At 41.0% G+C, this 27,965-nt stretch overlaps 1 protein-coding gene across 2 annotated transcripts; it reads right to left on the reverse strand.

Annotated features, from left to right (window-relative positions):
* Positions 1–1,922: 1,922 nt before the first annotated feature.
* On the reverse strand, positions 1,923–26,043 carry tgs1 (trimethylguanosine synthase 1). 2 transcript variants are annotated; one of them, XM_078172882.1, is made up of 15 exons: positions 25,804–26,042; positions 25,559–25,626; positions 25,182–25,321; positions 25,012–25,096; positions 24,549–24,626; positions 23,461–24,021; positions 22,080–22,203; positions 18,141–18,227; positions 17,216–17,372; positions 13,558–13,912; positions 13,236–13,388; positions 6,819–6,965; positions 5,035–5,253; positions 3,701–3,777; positions 1,923–2,373 (listed from the first exon to the last, which is right to left on the reverse strand). In XM_078172882.1, the coding sequence occupies exons 1-15, from the start codon at positions 25,920–25,922 to the stop codon at positions 2,269–2,271; spliced, it is 2,475 nt and encodes an 824-aa protein (XP_078029008.1). In that variant the 5' UTR covers positions 25,923–26,042; the 3' UTR covers positions 1,923–2,268. The 2 variants fall into 2 exon arrangements, 1 of the variants encoding a protein (XP_078029008.1); XR_004502936.2 differs by having other exon boundaries at positions 2,340–2,373; positions 3,701–3,786; positions 5,011–5,253; positions 25,804–26,043.
* Positions 26,044–27,965: the final 1,922 nt, after the last annotated feature.

The following is a 27,965-nucleotide window of genomic DNA, read 5'->3' on the forward strand; positions in this document are numbered from 1 at the left end:
CACACTCTTGGCATTCTCTCCATGAGCTTCAAGAGGTAGTCACCTGAAATGGTTTCCACTTCACAGGTGTGCCTTATCAGGGTTAATTAGTGGAATTTCTTGCTTTATCAATGGGGTTGGAACCATCAGTTGTGTTGTGCAGAAGTCAGGTTAATACACAGCCGACAGCCCTATTGGACAACTGTTAAAATTCATATTATGGCAAGAACCAATCAGCTAACTAAAGAAAAACGAGTGGCCATCATTACTTTAAGAAATGAAGGTCAGGCAGTCCGGAAAATTGCAAAAACTTTAAATGTGTCCCCAAGTGGAGTCGCAAAAACCATCAAGTGCTACAACGAAACTGGCACACATGAGGACCGACCCAGGAAAGGAAGACCAAGAGTCACCTCTGCTTCTGAGGATAAGTTCATCCGAGTCACCAGCCTCAGAAATCGCAAGTTAACAGCAGCTCAGATCAGAGACCAGATGAATGCCACACAGAGTTCTAGCAGCAGACCCATCTCTAGAACAACTGTTAAGAGGAGACTGCGCCAATCAGGCCTTCATGGTCAAATAGCTGCTAGGAAACCACTGCTAAGGAGAGGCAACAAGCAGAAGAGATTTGTTTGGGCCAAGAAACACAAGGAATGGACATTAGACCAGTGGAAATCTGTGCTTTGGTCTGATGAGTCCAAATTTGAGATCTTTGGTTCCAACCACCGTGTCTTTGTGAGACGCAGAAAAGGTGAACGGATGGATTCCACATGCCTGGTTCCCACTGTGAAGCATGGAGGAGGAGGTGTGATGGTGTGGGGGTGTTTTGCTGGTGACACTGTTGGGGATTTATTCAAAATTGAAGGCACACTGAACCAGCATGGCTACCACAGCATCCTGCAGCGACATGCCATCCCATCCAGTTTGCGTTTAGCTGGACGATCATTTATTTTTCAACAGGACAATGACCCCAAACACACCTCCAGGCTGTGTAAGGGCTATTTGACCAAGAAGGAGAGTGATGGAGTGCTGCGGCAGATGACCTGGCCTCCACAGTCACCGGACCTGAACCCAATCGAGATGGTTTGGGGTGAGCTGGACCGCAGAGTGAAGGCAAAGGGGCCAACAAGTGCTAAACACCTCTGGGAACTCCTTCAAGACTGTTGGAAAACCATTTCAGGTGACTACCTCTTGAAGCTCATGGAGAGAATGCCAAGAGTGTGCAAAGCAGTAATCAGAGCAAAGGGTGGCTATTTTGAAGAAACTAGAATATAAAGCATGTTTTCAGTTATTTCACCTTTTTTTGTTAAGTACATAACTCCACATGTGTTCATTCATAGTTTTGATGCCTTCAGTGAGAATCTACAATGTAAATAGTCATGAAAATAAAGAAAATGCATTGAATGAGAAGGTGTGTCCAAACTTTTGGCCTGTACTGTATGTTCAGTGTCTCTGATGTTCTAAAGAAAACTGCTGCTGCTGAAGAATCACATGGCAATCCACAATGTGTAATATTTGATATATCTGGGTGGAGAAGATTGTTAGATAAATGATAGAGTGTGAGGTGAAATTGTATCTTTCATATAGACACTCCTCCGGGGAGACATCCAAACGGGGTCTAATCACCTTCTTCTTATGCAACAGCCTCTGAATAAACTGTGCCTCAACGTCCACGACTTCATTCACAAAAGGACACGCCATGTCTCTCCTTCCAGCTACACGCCCAGCAGGCGATCAGCCTCAGGCTTAGAGGAAGCAAACCTGCGAGCCAGCAGTAACTGACTCAGGTTTACGCTGAACTGGCTTTATGAAACGGAAAAACTTTCCCTCATCTCGGGCTTAACGTACTCAGTTTTCCCTAATCCTGCTTTCTGAAATGGGGCCCAGGCCTAAAACTAAATAGTGTAATAAAATGTTGACATATCAATAATTAAAAAGACAGCCAATATTCTAAAAAACATATTTATTAGCTGTAATGTGCAATAAAAAAAGAATATGATTAAATTGTTACTCAGAAAAAAATCTCTCTTAACTAACAGTCTTTTTCAAGAGTTAATCATTGCTCAAACATGCAGGGTGGTCAGTAAATTTATCTGCAGATCATCAGATTCACTTGTTTCTTGTCTATGACAGAAATATAAAAAGTAAAAGTACAAAAAAGTAAGTCAAATTACTGTACTCTTTAGTATTTGAATGGATTCCTATTAGAAACAGAGAGATAGATTAGAAATACATTTTTGTTCTGTTCTCATTTAGTGGAGGAAAATCCTAATGTCCACGCCTGTGCCAGAGTTAATTTATCAAGCTGCCAAAGTAAGCAGTCACTGTCTTTAGCTTGTTGTTGAGGAAGTTCTGCTCCACCTCCACCTTCCCTCCTGGACCAGCTAGAGAGGCTATCTGTGGAGACATAGACATGGAGATGATAATTTATTACACAGTTGTTGGTTAATAATGTTAAATCAGGCCAGAATAGAAAGCAAAGACAAAGATTGTTGTGTTGTTGTTGCAGATCCAGTTAGTAATTTCAGTAATGTTCAGATTAAAATGGCATTATCTGGTATAGTAAACAAGCACCTGCAGTGTTAGAACTAGGATTGCAGCAGTATACCGTGAAATCATACACCCTGTGTGAAAACTATTTGCTTAACAATGGTACTAACAAAGATATGTAACTGAAGGGAGAATCTCAGCTGTGCGTTTGCATCTTTCATCCTTAGCTGCCTGTCAAATCTTTTTACACAAACTTCCATTAAAAATATGGTTTCAAGTATCAATTATAATAAAGCGTTTAGCAAAAAAACAAAACAAAAAACCCCAACAACAACTCTGTTTTCATTCCTTTAAGGATCACTGTAACCGACAATAACAAAGTAACTCAGGGAAACAGTTATTGTAGTTATTATACTACAATAACAGCCCCAGATACAATAACTGTCCTCAGTTATTGTACCATAAAAATCTCATGTTGTTGTAACCCTAGTTAGTACCCTATTGTTTGTTCTCAGATTATTATCATTATTTCCATCAAATATTATCTGCAACTGGTTCTGCAGTCCAAACTGTCACAATGTACAACTGTAAAATGTGAGAGCAAGAAATCTTCAAACCAGAACCACAAAACATGCTCATCTATTTGACCATTATATTTGTAATACAACATTTTGGAACCTGATGGTCAATAAACTTTCAGGAATAATAAGATGAATCCTTAATTGCAGTTTTTTTTTAACTATTATGACTTTGATCTTTGCATGTGCAGTATCTCAATAGTAGCTATCCCCCACATCTGGCACACCCATCTGCTCCAGATGCACCATCCAAACTTTGGTGAAAATCTATCACTAAGTGCTGCTGTAACAGTTTTGTTAATGGTTAATGAATTTGATAAGCCCCTCCATTACATCCTCCAATATATTATCAGTACAAGGTACGTACCAGTGCGTTCTCCAAATTGAATAAACCTTTTAAATACGCATGTCAGATTAACTGTACCAAATTTGGTGAATATCTTATTAATCTTATTTAGCCATCTGCTTACCGATAAATTAAATACATGTAAGCAAATTGGATAGACAAATCCACTGGCAAAACAAATTTGGCTTTCCCACCTTTCCAGGTAAGCAGGCATATACCACACAGTATATAATGTTAATGTTCTTGTGCAGTAATTAATGGCCTGTTCACCACTCATACATCCAGACATACAAAGACTGAACATACAGACCTGATCCATGTCAGCATTGCGAGGCAGAAAGTACACTATGTTGTCTGATATCAGTTTTGCCAGGCGGAAAATCTTAAATGTGTCTGCTGTTAAGAATGAAACCAATATTTAATACAAACACAAAAACATTACTATTTCAATTCATTCAATTAAATAAGTTTCATTGGTATGACATTTCATTTCTGTTGCCAAAGCACAATTTCGATTTCTGAAAGTGAATTCAGTTAACCACAATGGAATATAATAGGTAAATAAATTATTGAAGAAACAATTATTAACAATGCATCACAGACAGAAAAAATAAGTCATGAAATGTAGGACTAAACAAAAAGGCAGAGTGTGATCTGTGAGGAAATTAATTCCAGCTGTTATGTGTTGTTGTGTTGGTTGTCTCTTTAGCTAGGACATGCATATCTTGCTGCATCTATGGCACTAACACTATTTTCTCCACATCGATGTATTATTTCAGTCTGGTCAGATAATGTATCAAAATCTTGCAGTTAACATTTAATTTTCATAAAGAACCTTGTCCTGATGTCTTCATATGTGCTACGTTGTAGCAGGAAATGTTGCTCTGTCACTATCTGTCTCTGGGGGCAGAGCTGACACAGCCTGTCCTCTCTAGGCAGCCTGTGTCTGCCAGTCTCTATGGTGATCAGGTGATCACTGAGTCTGTACATAGTTAGTGTCGTTCTCCATTTCTGATCTGTCACAGTGGTCAGATAGTTTGCCATTGTGTGCTGTCTGCTTAGGGCCAAATAGCAATGAAGTTTGTTTGGGGTTTTGTGGTAGATAGTTGATGTAGATTTATTTTTCTTCAGATGTAATTTGGTTGGGCTGGATTATGTGAGGGTTGTCCTGAGACCTTTCGCTGTTAGAGGAGGTGAGCCTAGGACTCCTCTCTATGTTTTCCCCATGGCGATTGAGAGCTTTGTAATAGTAGGAGTTGGGGTCACATGCTTTTGGGTGTAGAATTTGATGCTCTTTTTTGTATCCTAATTAAAAGGGGGAACTGGCTGAGTTCAGCTTGGCATCCATTGTTAGGGGTGTTCCTGCAGACTCTGAGTATAAGTTAAGTTAAGTTAAGTACTTTATTAGTTATTAGTTATACTACAAATCTCAGTGTGTAGAACTTCAATTGGGTGTTTGTCCCATTTTTTCAAAGTCTTGATTGACAAGAGGACCCCACACTTCACTACCATGAGTAATGTTGGTTTGATTATAGATTAGAATATTTTGAGACAGATTATATCTATCTATATCCAGGTATATCTATGTTTAAAGACTTTTTATAGCATTCTCTCTCTTACTCTCTCTGTTTTAAATCAAAGGATATCCATCGGGTTGCATCATGGTCCTGATATCAAACAACTCAGCAGTCAGGTAGTCTGGCCCTCCCCATGGTGGTGACAGGAAGACAACATCACCACGGAGATGGGGTGCCAGCTGAAGGAAGTCCCCTTGCAGGAAGTCGATTCGGTCAGAGACACTGTAAACTGTAGCATTGTGCTGCGCCAAGTCCAACCGTACCGGGTCAATATCAATGGCCAGCACTGAGAGTACGACACAGACAAGAAACACAGCGGGAGAAGGAGACTGTGAGAACTCTTTACCTTGCAGGAATGTCTGCACATGGACTGGGACATTTACAATGCTGCATGAGGACTCACTGGACAGTCAATCACAGGATTAAATGGATACATTCAAACCAGGGGCCAGTTCAGAGTTTAGACTGTCAATGCCAAAACACAGTGGCAGCGAACGCTGTGTCTCAAAAAATACATCTCTATTATTTTCAATGTACAACCCTACAGCGGCAGTGGCAAAATGCACGTCAGCACTCCTGGGCACGCTGCCCTGCAGCACTTCAGGCCACTGTCCTATTTCCAGCCTTGCCGCCCACGGAATTAAATGCATTTTCCCCCACTTGCTCTCTGCTTGTACATTCCAGCTCCTTGTAGCAGCTCTTTTTCTCTGCTCCTGTGGCAGTTCAACTCTTCTCCTCACCATGGATGCATAAAGAGAACTCTGTTGCTGTGTCTCATATGTGACAAAAACTGGATGAGGAGAGGCTCATGGAAATAGTGAGATATAGAGTCGCACTTACCCAGAGCCCAAAGTAACACCTTCATAATGTTTGTTTTGTCCTAACAATTCAAACCTCAACATAAAAATTATTCAATAACAAAAAGCAAAAGCAGCAAAAATCCTCACATTTGTGAAGCTGGAAACATGCAATGTTTCTGCATTTAAAACTACTTTGATGACTTATGATTTTCATGTGTTTCAAGTGTAAAACCTTAATTTGTCAAGTAACGAGTAACTACAGCTGTCAGATGGGTGCAGTTTATGTTATGTTATCTTTTTGAGTTTATGAGTATGACTTGACTTGTGACTTGCTTGACTTATAGCGAGGACTCGACCTCACTGGCTTGATTATCACCACAGGGGCTTGGGAATTGCTTGAGACTTGAAGGTTATGACTTTAGACTTGCACGTGTGACTTACTCCCACCTCTGCTATGTTGATACAACACATTAGCCCTTAGTTGAGAAAACTCAAAAAGGCTTTGCAGCGGTTTGCTTTACTTTTTAAAGTTTTCTTAACTTTTACCTTTTTTTCTTACAGTGTACATACTTTTACTACAAGTATCTTGGATTATCTGAATGACTTTTTTCAATGGATTCAGAAAATTATTTTTGAACTGAAGCCTTGCATAACCTAGTTCCTTGCTATACTCATGACTGCCTTTCATAATTTGTTCCTGTGGACAAAGACTGTCAGATGAACCTATCTGTGATAAAATTATATCAGCCGATAATACTGCCTAATGTAATGTCCAATGGTAGCTCAGAAGGCTATTATCAACCATAGCCATCCTGTAATGATGAAAGATTTTAACGAGGGTAAGAAACATATATACAGAAATAATCATTTCAGTCACAAATGGCTGACTCTGATACATTTGCTTTACCTTTCAGTACTTAATTGATTAAATCAAACCTAGGCACAGCTCTCGACAAAATGACACTGATGGAAGAAAGGTGTCAACACTGATATTATTCACTATTAGAATTTAATGGAGGTGCGAGCACATACACACGCTCACACACTTTACCTCTCTTTCCAGTAAGGGCGAACTGAATTGCGTTTCCTCCCACACCACAGAAGGCGTCTATGACCAGCTGAGAGTCAGGGAAACTGTGCTCTACCCTGAGGGCGATGTGCTCAGCGATCCTTTCCGGCGTCACAGAGAACCAGCCCTCTGAAACACATGACTATGTTACTGATATGTGGGTCAGACAGAATCTGTGTTAAAGCATTTCCTAAACTGCCAAGTCGGCTGAATGAAATCTCAGTTTTTACTAGAACAGAGCCATTAGGTTATTTCAAAACCCTAGACATTAGTGAGAAAGCTCTGATTTTGTTACAGCATCCAATAATGTCCCCAAATCTTAAATATTATCCCAGATTACTGTTCATGCTTTTAAAAGTCAGCACAATGCATTTCTCAGAGCCTCTCAGTGTGGAACTGAACAGCAGCAAGCCCTCCAGGCCAAACAAACAACACGGATTCAGTTACAATCTGTCTGTTACTGTCATCTGTGTCATTTCACTGTGTAAAGCGTTGGCACATATCAGTGCTGCTGATCCATCCCACACCAATGGTCTAGTGTGTAGCATTTAGTGGCATCTAGTGGTGAGGTTGTAGATTGCAACCAACTAAAACTTCTCCCTTGTGCTGAGTGAGTAGGAGAACTACAGTGTCCAAAAACCGAATGGCCCTATCCCACACCGTATGTGGATACAATAATACATTAAAGTAATTCTTATGACAATATGATACATAAAGAGAGACTGAGACAGAGAGAGATGCAGGGTAGACAGTAATAGCTACAATAACATTCATTTTAGTAATAATATTAAAATATTAATTATAACAGTAATTGTGGTACCATTTGTGAAACTATATATTAATATATGTTAGTGTATGTATGTGACAATAATAATCATATATGTATAATAACAGTAGAAGTAATAATAACAGCAGTAGTAGGAGATATCAGGTAGGACCAAGGCAACACAACCATGACACGCAATCCAGGCGTAGCTGCAAATTGAGGTAACCTGAGACAGTGGAGCACAAAGGCTCAGAGAAGAAGCAATATGCAGTAATAGGACTTTAATGCTAGGAAATGCAGAAGAAAAAACTTTTCAGAAACTGAGGAGAGAGAGGGAAGGAGAGAAGGGGCTCTGTGTATTATAGGTGGTCTCCTGGTAGACGAGGCCTATGTCAGCCTAACAAGGGGCTGGTCCAAAACAAGATTGAGCCAGCCCTAACTGTGAGCTTCATCAAAGAGGAAAGCCTGACTATTTATAGCTTTGTAACTGAGGAGAAGAATTTTAAATTCAGCTCTGGTTTTTACAGGGAGCCAGTGCAGAGAAGCTAAAACAGGATGATCTCTTTTCTTAGTTCCTGTCAGTACAGTTGCCACCACATTCTGGATCAACTGGCGAGTTTTTAAAAATGTATTAGAGGAACCTGATAGTAGGGAATTGCAGTAATCCAGCCTAGTATATTCAAATATGTTTGGTCAACATGAATACTTCCAGTCACCTCTCGGTCAGCTCTACTAAATTTGTGCTATATTTAGGTTCCTTTGTCTATATTGCAAGTCTTAACGGTGCTGTATGTGGTTGGTGTTAGATGTTAGTGGCATGTGGCTGTGTGTCTTTCAAAGGGATGAGGATGTAAACTACCCAGTCTGTAAACTCTCCTTCTGCTGACTTCTAGCTAGCTAGCTGCTAGCTAGCCAGGTTGAGGTTTTTTCAAAGTAAACATTATTAAACATCAAGGAAGATGAAAAGAGATGGGCAACAGCTAAACTAGCATCCTGCTTGCCATCGTACAAACATTAGAAATAAACTGGACCGCATCAGTTTCCAACAGCATATCAAGAACTGTAATATCCTTTGATTCCCTAAAACTCTTCTTGCGGTGCAGAGGACTCTGGTGAGAGAAGGAGAGGAGGCGTGTGCCTTACAGTGAATAAGGGCGGGTGTGACTGTGGGAATGTGAGGTGCTGTCCTGTTCCTGCTGTGTATCACCGTTATGCACTGTGCAGAGATAGCTGCATAGCGGCGCTGCTCGTGTTTGATAGAGTGACCATATGGTTGTTGAGGTCGGGATGTGTGGACGGTTAAATCTTTCCACAACCAGAAACCATGGATTACCAGAACCATCCAGGAACACGGACTGTCATAAAGCAGCAGCCAACAATGTTAAAAGACACAAAAATAACTAAATTGCAGTGCACAAGTTAAAGGAGTTGATGGGATCATATTTGTTGTAGCTTGTATAATTCATAATAAGTCACAAATAAATGATTGATTGATATATACCATTTATGCCAATATATCTCCCTGAATCCTACAAAATGGACCTTTAAGATAATGACTGAAACTAATTATAATGTATGCTGATGTTCTTAAGAATGAAGCATTAGATCAGTTTATGATGATTTATCTGCCAAGCTGGTCTGTGACCACAGAGTAAACCAACATGGCAATTAAATACTCATAATTACTTTCCTTAAGAGAAATAAGCAGATTTTTTATCTTTTCTTTTTTTTTTTAAATTAGACATATATTGTACATACAAATACACAACTTACTCATAACAAAATGAGATCTAGAAAAAAGGGAGTGGGGGCTTGGGAGTGTAGGGGGGCATCATTTCCATGTTGTTTCAGCTAAGATTGAACATATTCTAGAGTGCAAACTGGTTGTAAGAAGAACAAAACCATATATTACAGCACTAGGACCCTGATCTTATCTGGTTATAAAGACCAAGGAATGAAGTCAGCTGTTTTGGAGGAAAGGTACGTTGGAGTTGGAGTTGTTATGCAGATGATCCTATCCTGTCCCAAAAAGATGCAGAAAAATTGGTCCACCCATGTGTTACATCTAGGTTGGATTACCATAATTCCCTGTTATCAGTTTGCTCTAAAAAGTCTTAAAAAAACTCTCCAGCTAATTCAGAATGCAGCAGCACGAGTACTGACAGGACCTAAGAAACGAGATCACATTTCTCCTGTTTTAGCTTCTCTGCACTGGCTCCCTGTAAAAACCAGAACTGAATTTAAAATTCTTCCCCTCAATTTCAAAGCTCTAAATGGTCAGACTCCGTCGTATCTTAGAGAGCTCATAGTGCCATATTATCCCACCAGAATACTGCGCTCTGAGAATGCAGGGTTACTTGTGATTCCTAAAGTCTCCAAAAGTAGATCAGGAGCCAGAGCCTTCAGCTATCAGGCTCCTCTTCTGTGGAACCATCTTCTTGGTTCAGTCTCAGAGGTAGACACCATCTCCATATTTAAGACTAGACTTGAGACTTTCCTTTTTGATAAAGCTTATAGTTAGGGCTGGCTCAGGCTTGCTTGGACCAGCCCCTAGTTAGGCTGACATAGGCCTTGTCTGCCAGGGGACCTCCTACAGTATAATACACAGAGCCCCTTCTCTCCTTCTCTCTCTCTCTCCTCAGTTTCTGAAAAGTTGGTTCTTCTTCATTCATGTCCTGTTGCTGCATATTGCTAACTCAGCTCAACTGCATGTCACTAACTTGGCTTTTTCTCTGGAGCATTTGTGCTCCACTGTCTCACAGGTTCCTTCAAATTGCAGCTATGCCCAGATCATGTGTCGCGGTTGTGCTGCCTTGGTCCTGCCTGATGCCTCCTACTACTGCTGTTATTATTAGTCATACTTCCATTATTATTATACACATATGATTATTATTGTCACATACATATGCTATCATATATTAATATATACTTCTAACATAAACTATCAAAATTACTGTTATAATTATTATTATATTATTACAAAAAATAATGTTATTGTAGGTATTATCATCACTGTCTGCCCTGCATCTCTCTCCATCTCTGTCTCACTGTCTCTCCCTCTCTTTATGTATCATGTTGTCATATGGATGACCGACAATTATTATGTTGATCTGTTCTGTACGACATCTATTGCACATCTGTCCGTCCTGGAAGAGGGATCCCTCCTCAGTTGCTCTTCCTGAGGTTTCTACCATTTTCTTTCTTTTTTGGGGGAGTTTTTCCTTATCCACTGTGAGGGTCTAAAGGACAGAGGAATGTCGTATGTTGTAAAGCCCTGTGAGGCAAAACTGAGTAGCAGCACTATCTGTGGGTGGTAAAAGTTTCTGTTGTTTTTGGAGGTGAAGCTAAAAGCAGTGTGCTCTATTTGCTTGTGATGCATCCTTTAATTTGCTCATGGTTATTCACACTTCATAAGAATGTGTCTTGATAATATGTGGTGGGTTCAAGGATGACATGATTGAAGTCCAAGGTTTGAAGAGTTGTGGCCACTTGTTTCTTGATACCAAATCCAGATTTTCCTTAAGCCACTAAGCTGTTGGGTTTCCCCACTTTCCATTCCACTTACCTTACTGCCCAGTAAACATGCTGTAAAGCACTGTGCCACAATTGATGCATTAGTTTACCCTTAACATGCTCCAACAGACGATCACATATTATACCTATTTCAACCTTTCTGCACTGACTTCCTGTTGATTTTAGAATTCAGTTGAAAATGTTTGTGCTCACTAATAGAGCCCCACATGGCCAGGCTCCACAGTATATTATTGACCTTCTGCACCCCTACATCATGAGCCAAGTTCTTAGGTCCTCTACCCAGTTATGGCAAAATATTATAAATTCTATTATAATATATTATATTATATTACGAATATGACAGCCTCCTGTGTTTTTTATGTATCTGCTGGTTTCACGGCCTCAGAATGAAAGAGAGATACAGTCTAAATAGCATTTTTAAAATCTGCTCTAAGATCACAGGAGTGACACAAGAGGACATGACCTGTTTTTGCAGTCAAAAAATCCTCCAGAAAGCTTCAAGTATTTTAGCTTCTTCTGAACATGTTCTTGAAGGTAAAATTATCGTAACGTTTTACCTGTTTGTAAAACTAACCACTATTCAAAAACATTTATTCCCTCTGCAATCTGTTTTTTAAATTCTCTGTGAACTTATTTTATTCTTTTGTTTTTTTAATCTCCTCTATTGATAATCAGTCTATTAAACTTTATTATTTGTAGATTCCTTTATTCCACTAAACTCCTAAGCATACTTTATATTCTTTTTTTTAAATTTATTAGTCATCTATTTATGAGTCTACATGTTACTGTATGTTATAGTATGTGTGTAAGGCAAACTGTTCGCACAAATTGCCCCTGGTGGGACATCAGCACTCTGAGTTAAACAAATCATAGCATCATCAGTCTTGTAAGTTACATTCCATCCTGGCTGAAACAGTTGAGGGATAATAACGCAAGGAGGGAATCTGGTTCTAAAAAGATGAAACCATGTCTCTCTGCAGCCAGAATGGACAGGAGGAACAATAACATTGACCAGTAACGCTTTTAATGTGTGTTGCTAACACATGCAAGTACTGTAACAAGCTAGATTAGAAACAATGCGAACCTATCCATTAAACATCTTCTCTGCCTCAGCTGCTGATGTGGTGCATGTCTTCAGCTCCACTCTGCTGTGTACAGTTTACCCAATCTTTTTATGTGATTCTGCAAATGAGGTGACTTAAAATGTGATGAAGTACAACCCCAGATCCAAAAAAGTTGGGACACTGTAAAACTTATATAAAAACAGATTGCAATGATTAATCATTAGTTTAAGAAAATAGAATTGCAACAAAGTAAGTGATATAGTTTTGTCACAGTTTGCCTTCAAATATTCAGTAAAAATTAAAATGATCTCTCATTTCTTTAGTTTGGAAAGAAAAACATTAACTCAGAGTGAGATTCAGATTCAGTATACAATATTAATGGTTCAATAGTTCAAATTAAAATCTACCACAAATTACACATTACACATTTAAACAGCTCCCAAATAAAAAAAAGTACCCTGGGATCTATACATATAAATCATCAGGTGATTTCCTTCTCTTTTAGCAAAATCCTAAATGATTGAGTTGTTGTTGTTTTTGTTTTTGTTTTTTACACCTGGACCTTTATGCCCTGCCATTATGCCTCTAATCATCACGCTGTAACCTGTGACAAGCTGCAACGATAACTACTGCACATTCACATATATGCTCCTGAGACCTGAACTTCTGTTTGGTATGCATTTTAAAATTCTCTGAGCTATTTGGAATCAGTAGTACCCAATAAGTATAAAAAACTAAACATTGTCAACGATAATTAAGTCAGAATGTCCTCAAACAAGTACTTCATAATTAACAGTGTCTTAGCATTACTGTTGCTAACATTTGTCAAATTTGTTGCCAGACTGACTTGTAGATGGTGATATCCCTAAATTCTTTACAACTGTTCCTCGAGAAATGGGGGACTGGGGTTGTACAATATGTGAAATAAAAGATGCTAAAAAATGCACAACAATAAAGACTTCATTATCATAACAAGTAAATGAAATATTAATGACTGCCTTCTGACTACATATTAGTTATTGAGTGCAGACTGACCTCGGTCCAGCCTGATCCCTTCATCAAAACGAGAGAAGAGTCTGTAGCGTTGAGCCCAGTATTTAGCCAGCTCTGGTTCAGCTGCCATCTCTGCTGGAACCTGCTGCTTCCTCTTCTTACTCTTTGGCTTCTTCCTATTTTTCACCATCAACTCTGGGCGCGCGCGCACACACACACACACACACACACACACACACACACATGCGTTTCAGCATTACACTGCAACAGTTTTCATCAGGATGGTCTTATTTTACTACAAACAATAAGTTCTAAAAACAAAAGTATGCCATCAGAATCATTTGACTGGCAGATGCTTGCTTACCACTGTTGCTTTCAGGTGCGTCGGGCATGAGGAACTCGGGAATTTCTAGACATGTTAACTGTCTACCAGGCTGCTCCTCCTCCTCCTCCTCCTCCTCCTCCCTCTCACTATCAACAGTCCCAGTAGAAGAGCTGAGATTTCTCTCTGTAACTACACTGGATGGAGTGTCAGAACCATCTTCTTCCACACCCTCACTTTTCATCCTCTTCCTCCTCCTCTTCTCTTCTTCTCCCATTACTTCTCTCAGATGTGGATGCTTGTCCTCAGGTTCCTTTGTGCTTCCTCCTTCCATCTCACCCTGGTCACATGGAGTCATCTGGGTCTCCCTCTGAGTCTTTTCAAGGAAGTTTTTGACCTGTGAAACAGTCTTAATTTAATAAGTCTTCCATGTAACATTCAAACTCATAAAACTTTATGCTACTTTCCATTTCTGACTGCCATAGATTATCAGTGCAGGTGGTTTAACATACCTGGCTTCCATCCGTTTCTCCTACAACTCAACACAAGACAATGCTGACGAGGAGTTTAAATGCTCTGATATGGGTGATGAAACTTTGGAGTGGAACACTGTGCAGTTTGGAATATTGTCATTGCATCTTTAAAACACCAAGCAAGGCAAAATCAATATGCAGGGTTGCAGCCAACTGATATAAATTTCCAACATTTAGGTAATTAATTATCTGTCATGTAATGTGGATGCTTCCTTTTATAACAGTACAGTCCTAAGGGCCAAACTTACTTATGATGTAACACAAGTGTGCAGTGCAGTCACAAGAGGAGAAGGAAAGCTCACACTGTAGCAGCTTACATTTACTGTTTACAGGTCACAGGTGCGATCTCTTTGAGAGCTCAGAAAAGAAATGGTGACATGATCCCCTGACATTTAGGCCCTGTTTAGACGACAATGGTTTCTCTAAAAACGGAAAAGTCTGTCCTTTGCGTTTTAAAAAACTTCTGCGTTTATATGACGACGTTATTGAAACGATCTCCCTTCACACGGAGCCGCAAAATCTACTGGAAACGCTGTAGTATGCACGCCAGGCCAATGGGTGGCAGTGTAAATTTGCAAAGCAACACCACGGCATGACGCCATACGCCTGCGCTGAAGCGCCTTCCTCTACAACATGGTGATTACAAACCAAAACAAAGAAGACACACTGGCGAAAGCATGCACTGATAACTTTGTCTGGATGGACAACGAGGTGGAGTTGCTACAGTAACAGATCTACACTTCACTTCAAATCAACAGGGTGAGCAGCACAAACAGAGCTCGGCCTTGTTGTTGTGACGGTCGGCATGCCTAGTGACTGGAACCGTAATGCGCATGTGCGAAAAGTCTCTGTTTTCAGAGGAACTGCATATTGCAAGTTTACATGACAATGGAGACACTGCCGTTTCCAAAAAGTTGCACTCTGGAACCTGTTTTCAAAACGTTGCGTTTTCAGGCACCCAAAACACCGCTGTCGTGTAAACGATCAGCCAAAACGCAAGTAAACTTTACCGTTTTCAGTTGAAATCGTTGTCGTATAAACAGGGCCTTACTTTTGTAGTGGAGCATGCTGAAATGTTTCCTAACCTTAAGTAACTGCGCAGAATGTTTCCGCCATTCCGGCATCATGAGCAGTCAATGAAAGAGACTTTTCATCCACTGGATTTGTAATTCAAGAACGGAGAACCCAGCTTAATGTTAGTGACTGCTGCCTGTGTGTTAAATCACTGGTGTGGGTCGGGTCACGGGACCTTTATTAATGAGTGTGGGTGGGTGCGGCTTTGACTTAGACAAATAACAGGTAAGGGGTAGGTTCTGGTACTGAGCTTTACGGGTATGGTCGGATGCAGGTTTTCAAAAATGGACCTGTGCAGGACTCTGGCAAACAGTTCTCTTTCTGTTTCCCCTCTTTCATTAAGCCATCACTGCTATCATGTGTTGGATTCAGCCTGTCAGAATGCACGCCACAGCGCTCTGTGCATATGTGACGCATATGTTGTTTGAGAAATAGCACATGCACTAGATGAATTCATGACAACAGAACATTGTTTGCACATACAGTTTGACTCTTGAAATACAAAGAGGTACGAAGTAGACAAGAGAAACTGACCCCTGTTTTAGTGTCGATCCTATTGACACTAGGATCACTAGGACTGATCTTCAAAATGAAAATGCTGTGTCTTTAGCATCGATTTTATAGAGTGTGCCAGGGCTGACGTCAAAACCTGGAAGTTTAGCATTGCGCTGGTTCCCAGAAGAGAAAGTGAATGTGATTTTTGAATTGCATTTTGGATTATGTCAGAAAATAAGCTCTGTGGCTAACACAAGTTTATGATACTTACAGGTTTTGTTCAGCGAGATAATCTTCACATATGAACACTTGTCATACGACATTTGAAGCTTAAATGCGATCGCCAGAAGTAAAAAGCTAACGTTAGGCTTTAACGGACTACATGACTACATCACGGTCGCATGACTCAGCCCCAGTAAGCTTTCAACTGATTTCGGCCGCTTTATTTTGAAAACATTGTATAATGGGGAAATCGGACTGTTCAAGCTAAATAAGAAGCTGTAATGGCGGACTGCCAGCACTCTCGTCTGTTCGGGGCTGATGACGTTTAATGTCCCCGACAGGGTTTGTAGTCGTATTGAGCAACTTGTTAGCAACCGCCTTTTTTTACGACACGTAAAAGCTTCAAAATTCACAAGTAGGGTATTTACTGATGTGTTTTATGTCGTAGAACAAAAGCCTGAAACTCGCTTAAGCTTTTGTTAACCACAGACCTTATTTGAGGCATTTTACCAAAATCCCATTCAAAAACGTATTGACTTTTAGACGAGAGAACTGGAAGTGCTAAAAGTGCTAACGGAGTTCCGGGTTTACTGGCACACTCTATTGTATCGATCCGCCCACCCCTAGCTAAAACGCTCCTGTGTACAGAGAGAGTTTTCATTTTGAACTGATGTTTTAAAATGAATATGTATTAGTGTGGATGTGGCCTGGAGGCCAAGCAGTGAGTTGCCCCTCAGCCTGATGCTGGTGCAGGAGGAACACTGGGGATTTGTTCTGATTCAAGTTTGTGGTGAGAGATGAAGAGAAATCTCTCACTTGTTCTTTTTTTATAATTCGAGGACAAACTCATATTTGGAATGCCCAAACACGTGTTGAGCTACATAAAGAGCATTCAGGGTCAGTGTTAAGTTGAACTGTTCAAAATGTAGGTGATGAATGAATGAATATGGTCAATTAAACTGCCATTTTTTAAAAACACTTGTGGTTCATACACAAAGTCCATCTGAATTTAGGTGTGTGGAAAGAAGCACCTTGAATTGTAAAAAATTTGTGATGTATTTGGAAATTTTGGTTGCAGAATCGTAGGTTCAAAGTCAAGAGAGATGGAGAGGTTTTCAGTGAAGAGTGCCCAGCTGGTCTGGGAACAAGTGAGGATCCCCCTCGACAAGTGTTGCCTGCAACACCAAGAGTAGATGGATGCACAGGACCCTGCAGCTGTCTGGTTGGAAATATCCAACACAGCAGCTAAGTTGAGTCAGCACAGATTACTTTACCAACTATAAGTCCATTCCAAGCAATCAGATCAGGAGCTCCTGTCAAACCACAACTCTGTCTAAGACAGTGGTAACCCTTCAAGAGTTTACAGGTGGTGGTACCTTGCAGAGGGTGGTGCTGGTCTGTGGCTGTTTGTTATCTCCACACGTCTCTGAGAACCTGATGTGCTTGCCAATGCTGCGGACTGCTCTCTTAGCCCACCTCTGCCTCCGAGGCTTCTGACCAGCACTGCTTTTAAAGCTGAACACACTGTTGAACCTGAGGTACAAACAGAAATACAACCTCATCCAGAAAGACAATTACTGTAGAACAACTGCTCCAATATGTCTACACACCACAACAATTTGCATCCATACTGTTACTGTTCAATAATCTCTGTTACACTAGTTAGGATGAAAAAATTACCCTCCATGTTTTTTTTCTGAGCAATAGCAAAATGTAAATTTCACAGTTTTTAAGTATCACTCATTTTACATAATACATATAGTATACACTCAAGGCAAATTCACAAGAATGGATTGTGGCCACTGTTAGTACCATGCATTGTGCATTGCAGTCACTACCTGCCTCATCTCAAGGTCCAAGTCACAGAAGACATTGCCCTTACAATATTCTTGCACCAGCATGTCCATAACTTTTTGCAGCTGAGTGCAGTTTGGCCTTTTCTATTGCTAATTAACATGAAATGAATATTCAATAATGTATTTCACTTGTTACTGACCTTGTTTTAACACATATACAGTTCAACTACTACTCTCATGAGAGACAGAGTAGGAGAAACATGAAAAAGAGAGGGATGAGACAGAAAAACAGTGTTCATGCTACTATTTACGACATACAGATACAAAATGGCATGCATTAAAATGTGTCTGCTGAAGAAAAGACTGCTGGAGGACACTTCTGATTTCTGTCACTTCTGACACACTTCCAGTGGACACAACAGAGCGTTAGACCAACTGGGAGGCAAACAGAACCAAATATACATAAATAAAAATTAAAAAGGCAGCATGAATGGATCAGACTTACAGTGGCTCTGGGTTGTGTTTGAGTCCCAGTTTATTCCAAGCTTCCTCTGGTGTCAGCTGTGGACTCTCTTCCACATCCAGCTCATGACTACAAACAGGAACTAGAATTATTACCTTGTGGTTGTATGCCTCTGTGCACCAGTCAAATTTCTAGTTTACATCCATGTCTGTGAAAACCTGGATGCTTCACACACATCTTCCCTGCAGCAGCACAGAAGATCTATACAATCAGCACAGTTTGAAGATTAGTGTCACCAATTCAGTGTCTGACCAAATGTCTCCCCTTCTGTTCCTGAGATATGACATTATTAATGTACGGAGCCCCTAAAGTCCCCAAAAAAATTAAAAAAAAAAAACTATCTTGTGTGCACGAGATACTAAATCGAGCACACAAGATACTAAAACATGTGCTCCACATACAATTATTTCCCACGCTTTGATTTATTTGTGCAAATGGCTCTCGTACTGACCACTTCAGATGTTCACAGCCGCAACCACGATACAATGGAGAGAAGAACTCAGTGACAGGGAGTCAGGGACTCTGCGTAGCTGCAAGGCGAGAGCAGGCAGTTCTTGAGGCCAGGGGCGAAAATCCCATTTCATAGTTGGGGGGGACAATAAACAGTAAAATTTTAGAGAATAATTGCAGGGGGGGACAAGGGAAAAAAGTTGTAGCCTGTCTGTTATACAGCATCTTTTACTGCAATTTGACGCTTTAAATCTTCTCTCTATCTCTCCAACAGTCAGTGTGAATGTCTATACTAACTAAACTAAAACTAAAACTAAACATTTCCTGCAATTAAACTGGTAAACTGGTTTATAAACAGTGTGCTGTGAGATCCGCCGCTGCGCACCTCACAACCATGCGTAATAGTGGCGCGTAATGACCGCTCCTCGTCTGCACGTCTTTGATATTTGTCTCACTGACAGGTGGAGAGCCTACAGACAGGTACCCATACGAGCCGCTCCGCCACAACCGTGCATAATAGTCGCTCGTAATGACCGCTCCTCAGTTAGACTGCACATCTTTCATGTTTGTCTCACTGACAGGTGGAGAGCCTACAGACAGGTACCCATTGCTCCGCCACTGACTGCTCTTGTCCTGTCCTCTCCCTCTTTTTTCTCTCCTGTCCTCTCTATCACTAAACTCTGAGCTTAATCATTAGCTTTTAGTTTAGCAGCACTCGTAATTGAGTAGGCTTTTGAAAAATGCAGGAGAAATGTTGCAGACGGTTTATATTCCCAGCCTGGGCCTGGGGCTTGTTGTAACAGTAAATGGGATGTGTTGTAACTTGTGTAAGTTAAACTGTGTCTGTGTGAATGAACATCTTACCCTGCGATGTGCGATGTGAGCAGCGGTTCCAGCCACACGGCTACTGCTGCCAAGCAGCCCCGCCCGTTGGAAAGAGTGTGGGATATACCACTACTAGGAATGGGAGGGGGGGACTAAATCTTTTAAGATTTAAATAGCACATTATTGCGAGATTATAATGAGCACCGCTTACATTGTGCTTTTAATAAATACTACTGCATTGTTCAAAAATTATTAATTGTGTCTCAAATGATTCTAGGGGGGTACAGCTTTACTGAAGGGGGAGTCATGTCCCCCCTGTCTCCCCCGGGATTTCCGCCCCTGCTTGAGGCGGCTCAGGGGAAACGAGTGGATGTGGGTTCCCCGGTACTGACCCCCTTTCCACGAAAGCGGCTAATGGAGCTTAGATAGGGCCCAAAAACTCCAGCCCGACCCAGCCTGAGCACGTTATGTCCGGGACCGGCCGTCCCGTCCAATTAACTGTAATTATGGGCCCGAGCCCGATTTAAACCTGACATTTTTCAATAAGTTGGCTGTTATAATTAAGAGTATTAAACCACAATTCTTGTTATTTGAATGATAGGAATATCGGATCTTAATGAATGACGCAACACGGAAGCATGATTATGTAATAAAACAGGTGTTTATTTTAGGATCCAGGTGGTGAAGGGCTGTGTGCGCACAATGTTACAACAGGGGACAGCCCTCCATTCCGAAACACCCCCACTCTGAAATTGATTTTCAAGTCCATATCGAGTTTCCTGCATCAAACACTGTCGCCCGCTCTCCGGCCGCACTCGCACAATTCTGAAATTCGTTGTACTACAAAAGCTTGAAATGAACGTTCAACTCATTGTTTTTTTAATGAAAATATGTCACTGTTTTCATTTATTATGTATAATTTCTCTAGCAGCAAACACATTTAAAGGAGACGCTTGTCAAGTCTTTTTACGCGTGCTGTCTGTGGTGCTGAAATCCCTGCTCCTGCTGACAGCAGAAGGAGAAAAAAACAGACATTTCTTTGCTCTGTGCTTTCAGAAAATAGTCCCATTGTGTTCGCCAGGGTATATCAGGCTGTGTGATTATGCACAAAGATTGGTTAATGCATTGGAGCATTCATACAATTGTGGACATTTAACATGATAAACTAAGTGAAGTATTTGCTTGTTTTGTGGTTAATTATGCACATGATCCATTTGACTCCATCATGAAAGGGATTTTTATTCGTCCCTGCAGAAAGGGGCAAAAGGATCAATGCGTTTCCTTTCTGATTGCGTCCGTCTTGTTCATTCATTGGGGGTAAAAGCTGTCTGTGTAGATGCCTGTCCGTATAAATGAACAAATTTTTTTTTCAGAATATTATCATGTTTCAGTGAAGTTGCCAAGATGGACACCCAAGATGAGCGTCACCAGTATCTGACCAAATGTCTCCTGTCCTTCTGATTCTGAGATGATATTGAGTAATGGCCAGAAAAGTGTTTTATGCAGAACATTATGATGTCACAGTGGAGTTGACTTTTGACCTTTTAGATATAAATGTCATCACTTCATCATTACATGCTACTAGATATTTATGTGGAGTTTTGTCACAATAAGCGTAAGAATTCTTATGGCCAGTTATGGCCAAAAACATGTTTTGTAAGGTCACACTGACCTTGACCTTTGACCTTCAACCATCAAATTCCAATTAGTTTAATCTTCAGTCCATACAAACATCTGTGCCAAATTTAAAGAAATTCCCTCAAGGTTTTTGTGAGATATCATTTTTACAAGAATGAGACGGCTGCAAGGTCACACTCAGTGGCAGTTCTAGCCTAAATGGCGCCCTGGGCGACACCCCCCTATGGGTAGACACACACACAAACACACAGACACGTGCACGCACTTACAGGTGAGCACACTAGAGCGCGGCTCAGGCCGCATTTTCCTGACCGAACCCAACCCGAGTCCGACGCAGTTTGTTACCTGACATAGTCATTGTTATGGACAGTGTCTAACAAGCTGCTCGCACAGCAGCGCAGCACAGCACTGTACACACACTCAATTGGAGTGGAGCCTATGTTGCGTTCAGGCGTTGTCACGTAAATAACAAATTCCAGGACTTGAATAGGCCATAGCACAACACAGCAGCATGTCAAGTGGGCCGCACCATGTGGTGCTCGGGCCCTAATAAGTACAAGCTGAAATGCTTGGCTGTGTGTGGAACCAACACAAAGTTTATGGTTTATTAGAATTTAGAGTGTTTATGAAAAATAGTTTTATACCTGTTGCAATTAATTTTCAGAAACCTGTTTCGGCCCAGAAGGAAGGATGTTAAATCTCTTGAAGAGATGTAGTAAATCAGGATTCTCTAGCACATAGAAAATAACTATTAGACTCTGATGAGACTAAAACAATTTTGTCAGTGAAATAAATATTGAAACACACAGTGCTGGTTGTGCTGCTGGTTGCTACAGGTGCAGTGACCCTCAATTTTTTTCATTCAATTCTTAGTGAACATGACGTATTTTTGAAGGGGTAAAAAGCACACCTAAAAAAAGGCAGTTTTTCTACAAGAAAAAACAGATTCAAAAACCTACTCCTCATCAAAGGTAGCTCCAAATGTACACACACAGCACACAAACTTACCTGCGTTTGATTTTGGCTAGTCCTCCTCCTGGAGGTTTGTCATCATCATCATCATCTTCTCTATCTGGCATATAATTCCTTGAGCCATGCTGTCTGTCAGGGCTACCAGCAGCCTGTTGGGAATCTGAGTCAAAACATACAAGCACATAACATTAATTGGCACTATTCCAAAACCCTCTGTGCGTTCCAATATCCATACTATACAGTACGCCAGAAACAGATTTAGTATGTCCCAATACATATTATGTCAGATGCAGTATGCCAAAAATATCTGGATGTTCTACTTCATTTGGTCGGATTTTGCAGTATGCAAACCAGCATGCTTTCCTGGCTATTCTGACCCACAATCCTCTGCACAGCAGAAGATTCGTCACATCAACTGAGTTGCAGACAGATGACACTTTGACAACTTGTTGAAATCTGCCAGAAGCCGCAATGATGGATGACTGATGACCACTTTATTATAGGAATATTAATTACTTAATTAAACAAAATAATCACAAATATAACCAATAAGAAAAGAGCATATGTATTAAATAACAGTAACAGAGAAATGCTCTATAATTTTATTATTGTGAATATAATATTCTATAAACTACTATGTATGCGGTTATTATTTATTGCAAAATAACAACATCAGATCTCTCTTGACTGATCTCCATCTCTGGTGAGCTCGGTGAACCCCACTTTGTTTTATCTCCAAGGTGACCAATATATGGGCAAGAGGGTCAAAGTTCAGGGCGTAATGTTATGAGACAGTAGTTTGTCCCGATTGTGTGCATACTGTATATAACAGTACATACCTTTTAAGGGCAGCTGCAGTGCCTACTACAAGTGAAAAGAAAAAGTATGCAAATCGGAACGCATCCCCTCGCTACAACTACTGTATATGATACTGAGTCTAAGATAAATATACTAAATTATTAATTCATTAATTCATTCATTTCCGTAACCACCTATCCTCTTGAGGGTCGCGGGGGGGGGGGGGGGGGGGGGGGGGGGGGGCTGGAGCCTATCCTAGCTGACATTGGCGAGAGAAATGAAAGTAGTAAAAACTAAAACAGCAAGGTATCATTTGAATAATATACTGATAAATTGTAAAATAAGGGTCCAAAAAAGATGTGATTTTGATCGTCCTGTTGGTCTTACTCCACAATTCAGTACTACATAATTCCCAGTCTTTGAATGTTTGAGCAAATTATTCAATAAATACACCAAAACATGCAGTTGTTTCTCCAGGCAGATGTAGCTTGTCTATTGTTGTGACTTTGAAGAGTGTCAGACCATATTTTATGATTATATTATGCTAAAATACAGCAAAATCCAAGTAGTTCACTGACTATTTCTTGGAACTGTACACAAATAGACATTAAGTTATTACCTGTATGTTGAGCTGTGTTCTGCTGTGAAGAGGCAGCAGGTCTGTTGTGATCATTCCCACCATCAGAAGGAGGATCAGAGCCACAGTGCTCTGTCTCTGACAGCTCTCTGGTATCAGACACACTCACACGCTGCCCGTCTGTCTGTGAGTCAGTCACACACCTCCCTCCTGTCCCTAATGTACACTTCTGTCCAAAGAGATCATTCAACACCAAAGCATCATCATCAACAGCTGTTACTTCTTCTGCTTTTTCTCTCTGCTGGCTCTCAGCCCCAGTCTGTCCATCACTCCACTCCTCTGGATGTGCCTCTATGTCTTTGTCCATCACCCCTGCTGCTGCTTCTCCACCAGCGTCCCCATTACAGACCGACTGGTCAGTGGTCCAGCCCTGTGCTGACCAGTATGAGAACTGCTCCCAGTAGGAGTAGTAGGTCTCTGTGACATGTTGGTCCCAGACAGCTTTTGTATCTGGGTCATCCCAAGGAGCAGTCACTGTTCCTGGATCAGTCTCTGGATGTTTCTCCAGCCAGCTGTTCCACAGCAGAGTTTCACCCTGTTGAGCTTCAGGAGATACACCGGAAATGGATTAAAATAAAGCGGCAATATTTAATAAGTGAAGTTTGAAATGTTTTTTTTCTGACTCCTCCTAATCCCATACACAACCACGTGGTATCATGTGACCAAAGGTCCAATCTGAGGTCACACAATGACTGTGCCCAAAATTCCATACTAATATGCTATTAAGTTTGTGATAACAGTATGTGAGATTTTTTGGTATCTCCAAAATCTTAGTATAAAACCTACGTACAACATGGTTTAGGCTTTTTGATAGCTAAGCTAATGACGTGGCTCCAGGGATGTTGGTCTATCAATCCACCACATTGATCCAGACTGAAATATCTCAAAAACTATTTGAATGGTGTCATATAAATTTGGTTCATTGTAACTGCTAACTAGAATTAACGTACTGCCGCTGTATGCCTCTGATATAGTCCAATATGGGAAAGCATCATATTTCATTGGGTTTATACTACAAGTGTACAGTGTACATGTGTCCATCATTGCAGTTTTCATGTCATCCTCTTTACCCCAGTATGTTTCCCAGCCAGCAGCTTGGGTCTCTCCAGTTCCATCCGCTGGTGATATGCACTCTTCATTTTCATCAGCTAGGTGAAAAATCACAAGGCAGTGTCAAATAACATCACAACACTGAGCACATAATAACAATAAAATATACAGATTCATACAGTTAAAATCATCTCCTTAAAGTTAAGTGTTACTGATTGGTCCTGCCTGAGATGCTCCAGCAAGAAGTTATAAAGCAGGGAGGGCCCAGACTGCTGTTGATCCAAGCTTGCTTCCTTTATGGGCAAAAGTGTTACTTTGTGAAACAAGCTTCAAACTGATGCATCTAAACATGATTGCTACATAGCCTAATAATGGGGATGTAGCCAAGCTACCTGGTCATTTACTTTTGGATGAACCCTCCTGCTTGGTCTCAGTAGCCTGTTCATATTATAAATAATGATAACTATAAGTGAATGGTAATACCTTTATTGTCAGCCTGTTGATCATCTTCCTCTTCCTCAGCAGATTCTGCCCAGAATGAGGCAGGCTTGCTGTTAGACCTCCTCCCCTGTCACATGACCAAAAACAGGCTCATTCACACATCTACACAGACATGCTGTTCAAATGAATGTCCAGCAATAGGTCAGACTTACCACTCTCCTCCGGTCAGAGGAGCTAGCAAAGGCCAAGGGCAGACCCATGCTGGCCATCAGCTGAGCCTCTTCATCCAACACGCCCTTCTCCACACCATCAGCCTCCTCTTCTTCCTCCTCCTCTTCATCATCTGCTTCTTCTGTGAGTTAAGGGAAAGTTTGTTTCAGATGGAGTCATCCTTTCACATCTTTTGATTTCACTCTGTTAGGCAATATGTGTGTGTGTGTGTGTGTGTGTGTCATGTTAATATGTCATTCAATCAGTGGACAACCTCAGACTCAGCTGGGGAATTTGAACAACCTCAGAATTAAACTAAAGGCCCAGTGTAATCTGAAAGGTGCCTCGGACCCCCAAGTGGAATGCTTTATATACATACCTCGGACTGCAGTGTTTGCCACATCAAATGAGAGCAATCTATTATCAGAGCGATACAGCTCCCGATCCCTGGACAGAGTCAGAGAACACAATCAGAAAAACTGATGAAGACCTAGACCTGCACATCTTCATCCATCCATTCACACATCACACTACAGTACTGTTTTCCAGCTTTTCAATTGCGCCTATCATCACATATCCACATCAGTAACTGCTGGTGGACATAAACAGATATGAGAGGCTTACTGTACGAAGGCTCTTGAGCAGCGACAGTGAATTCTCTCTTCCTCCTCAGCTAAGAGTCTTTTGCTGAAGAAGACATCCGCCACCACTGTCACCCTGCTCCTCTCCAGCATCATGACCATCAGCCGACTGAATCTGAAGCACACAGCAGCACGACCATACACATACACACGCTGGTTACTCGCTGTTCACTTCCGCTTCCCCACCAGTATCGGTTCACTACAACATCACACTAACGTTCAGTGTTTCGAGAGTAGGGACGACACTAAAACTTCCGGTCATGTCTTTTCAGAATAAAAGCGAATTGTATTTGTCCAGAAAACAGGTAAAAAAAAACTAAAAAAACGAGAAAATAAACAAACAAATGAACAGCAAAAATAAAAGTAAACACACTGTACAATGTCTTCCATGGCTTCATTTTAATTAATATTAGAAATCATGGGATTTCCTCATTCAGTTACTCATACCCATACTGTTTTTGAGATGTGAGATTTTAGCACACTGTACAGTTCTCCTTACAATGCTGTTCCACAAATACTAGGTCTTTAAGGAATTTACTAGACAATATATCATCACACTTATTGACTGAGAACTCGTGTTTTTAGTTATCATAAATAAAAATAACATTGGATCGATAATATTTGGCTCATCTCAGTCGCCCTTTTTCTCGGATGTTGACTCTTAAATTGTATTCATTTAGTATTGGGATTGTCATCCATATAATTTGGCATATTTCTACGTAACAACAACAAAAAGCCTATCAACACTTTTTGTTCTTTTTTTGTCATTTCCCCATCTCCACCCTCCCTCGAGTTTTCTCTTTCTCCAAAGGTGTTTTACTTTCTGTGCTAAGGTTGTTGGGGAAGCACTTTCTCTATTTGTGTTTAGCGCTTTTATTTTGGAGGCTACATTGTGTTGCCTTGTCCCACCTCACTGTGCTATGATTGGTTAATATTACTGGCTGTGGTTGGTCAGTGCTCCTGACGTCGACGCGTCTCATTCAGAGCGGTGGAACGGAACATTCAAGGGCTCTGGGATAGAGCTTCGAATCATGCATAAATAGCAGCCAGAGCCCGTGGCCGGAGCCCTTGATTCTACGGTACGACCCGTGTCAATTCAACGGCTCTGACAGCAGCTATCACAGCAAAGTGGAACAGGACTAGGCGGCACACTCCAGGGACGAGGGGTGCGTCCCAAGTCTCTTATTTTTATAGTGCTACTGCTAGCTCCTACCTTGAACCGGAAGTCGTTCGAGCTCCGCCATCTTCTAGGCCATCCCAAGTCTCTTATTTGTGCAGCGAGGAGCTAGCACTAGGAGCTAGCAGCAAGCTTTAAGCAGCTACGAGCTAGGATGGTCGAGAGGTTCCTAACAGGAAGTCTTTTTCAGCTTGAGGCCATGACGTATAAATACCCACCCCCTACATCTGGCTCATTTGAACGAGATGGCGGAGAAACAGCGCAAGTGTACCCGTTACATGCATTCTTTGCAATGAAACGCTGTAATTCACATGCCTACGTGACTACAAAGAGTAACGTTAATGACATTTTGTGCAAGACTGTCATGTTGTAATTAAGTTTATTTCATTCACAACCAACCCGTTGCAGTGTTCAGCGGATTGTCGGTGATGTGTGGCTGTTAAATGTGCAGCTGCTCATGTCCAGAACTACACGTGTTGATATAACACCACGCGCACACACACACACACATACACATTTGCCCATCATTAATTGTCCTGCATGTCATGTGAGTGGAATAATGTTTAATAGCTTGTAGGTAATATTAATCATTAATATTAATATTAATTAATACTATTACTTTCATGTTGTTGTAAGCTACTGCTGTCTGTCCTGCATCTCTCTGTCACTGTCTCTCTCTCTGTCTCTCTCTCTCTCTGTCACTGTCTCTCTCTCTCTCTCTCTCTCTCTCTCTCTGTCACTGTCTCTCTCTCTCTGTCTCTCTCTCTCTCTGTCACTGTCTCTCTCTCTGTCACTGTCTCTCTCTCTCTGTCTCTCTCTCTCTCTCTGTCACTGTCTCTCTCTCTGTCTCATTGTGTCATACGGATTACTGTTAATTTATTATGTTGATCTGTTCTGTATCATCTATTGCACGTCTGTCCGTCCTGGAAGAGGGATCCCTCCTCAGTTGCTCTTCCTGAGGTTTCTAC

Source organism: Epinephelus lanceolatus, chromosome 12 (assembly GCF_041903045.1).
Source record: "Epinephelus lanceolatus isolate andai-2023 chromosome 12, ASM4190304v1, whole genome shotgun sequence".
Lineage (NCBI taxonomy): Eukaryota > Metazoa > Chordata > Actinopteri > Perciformes > Serranidae > Epinephelus > Epinephelus lanceolatus.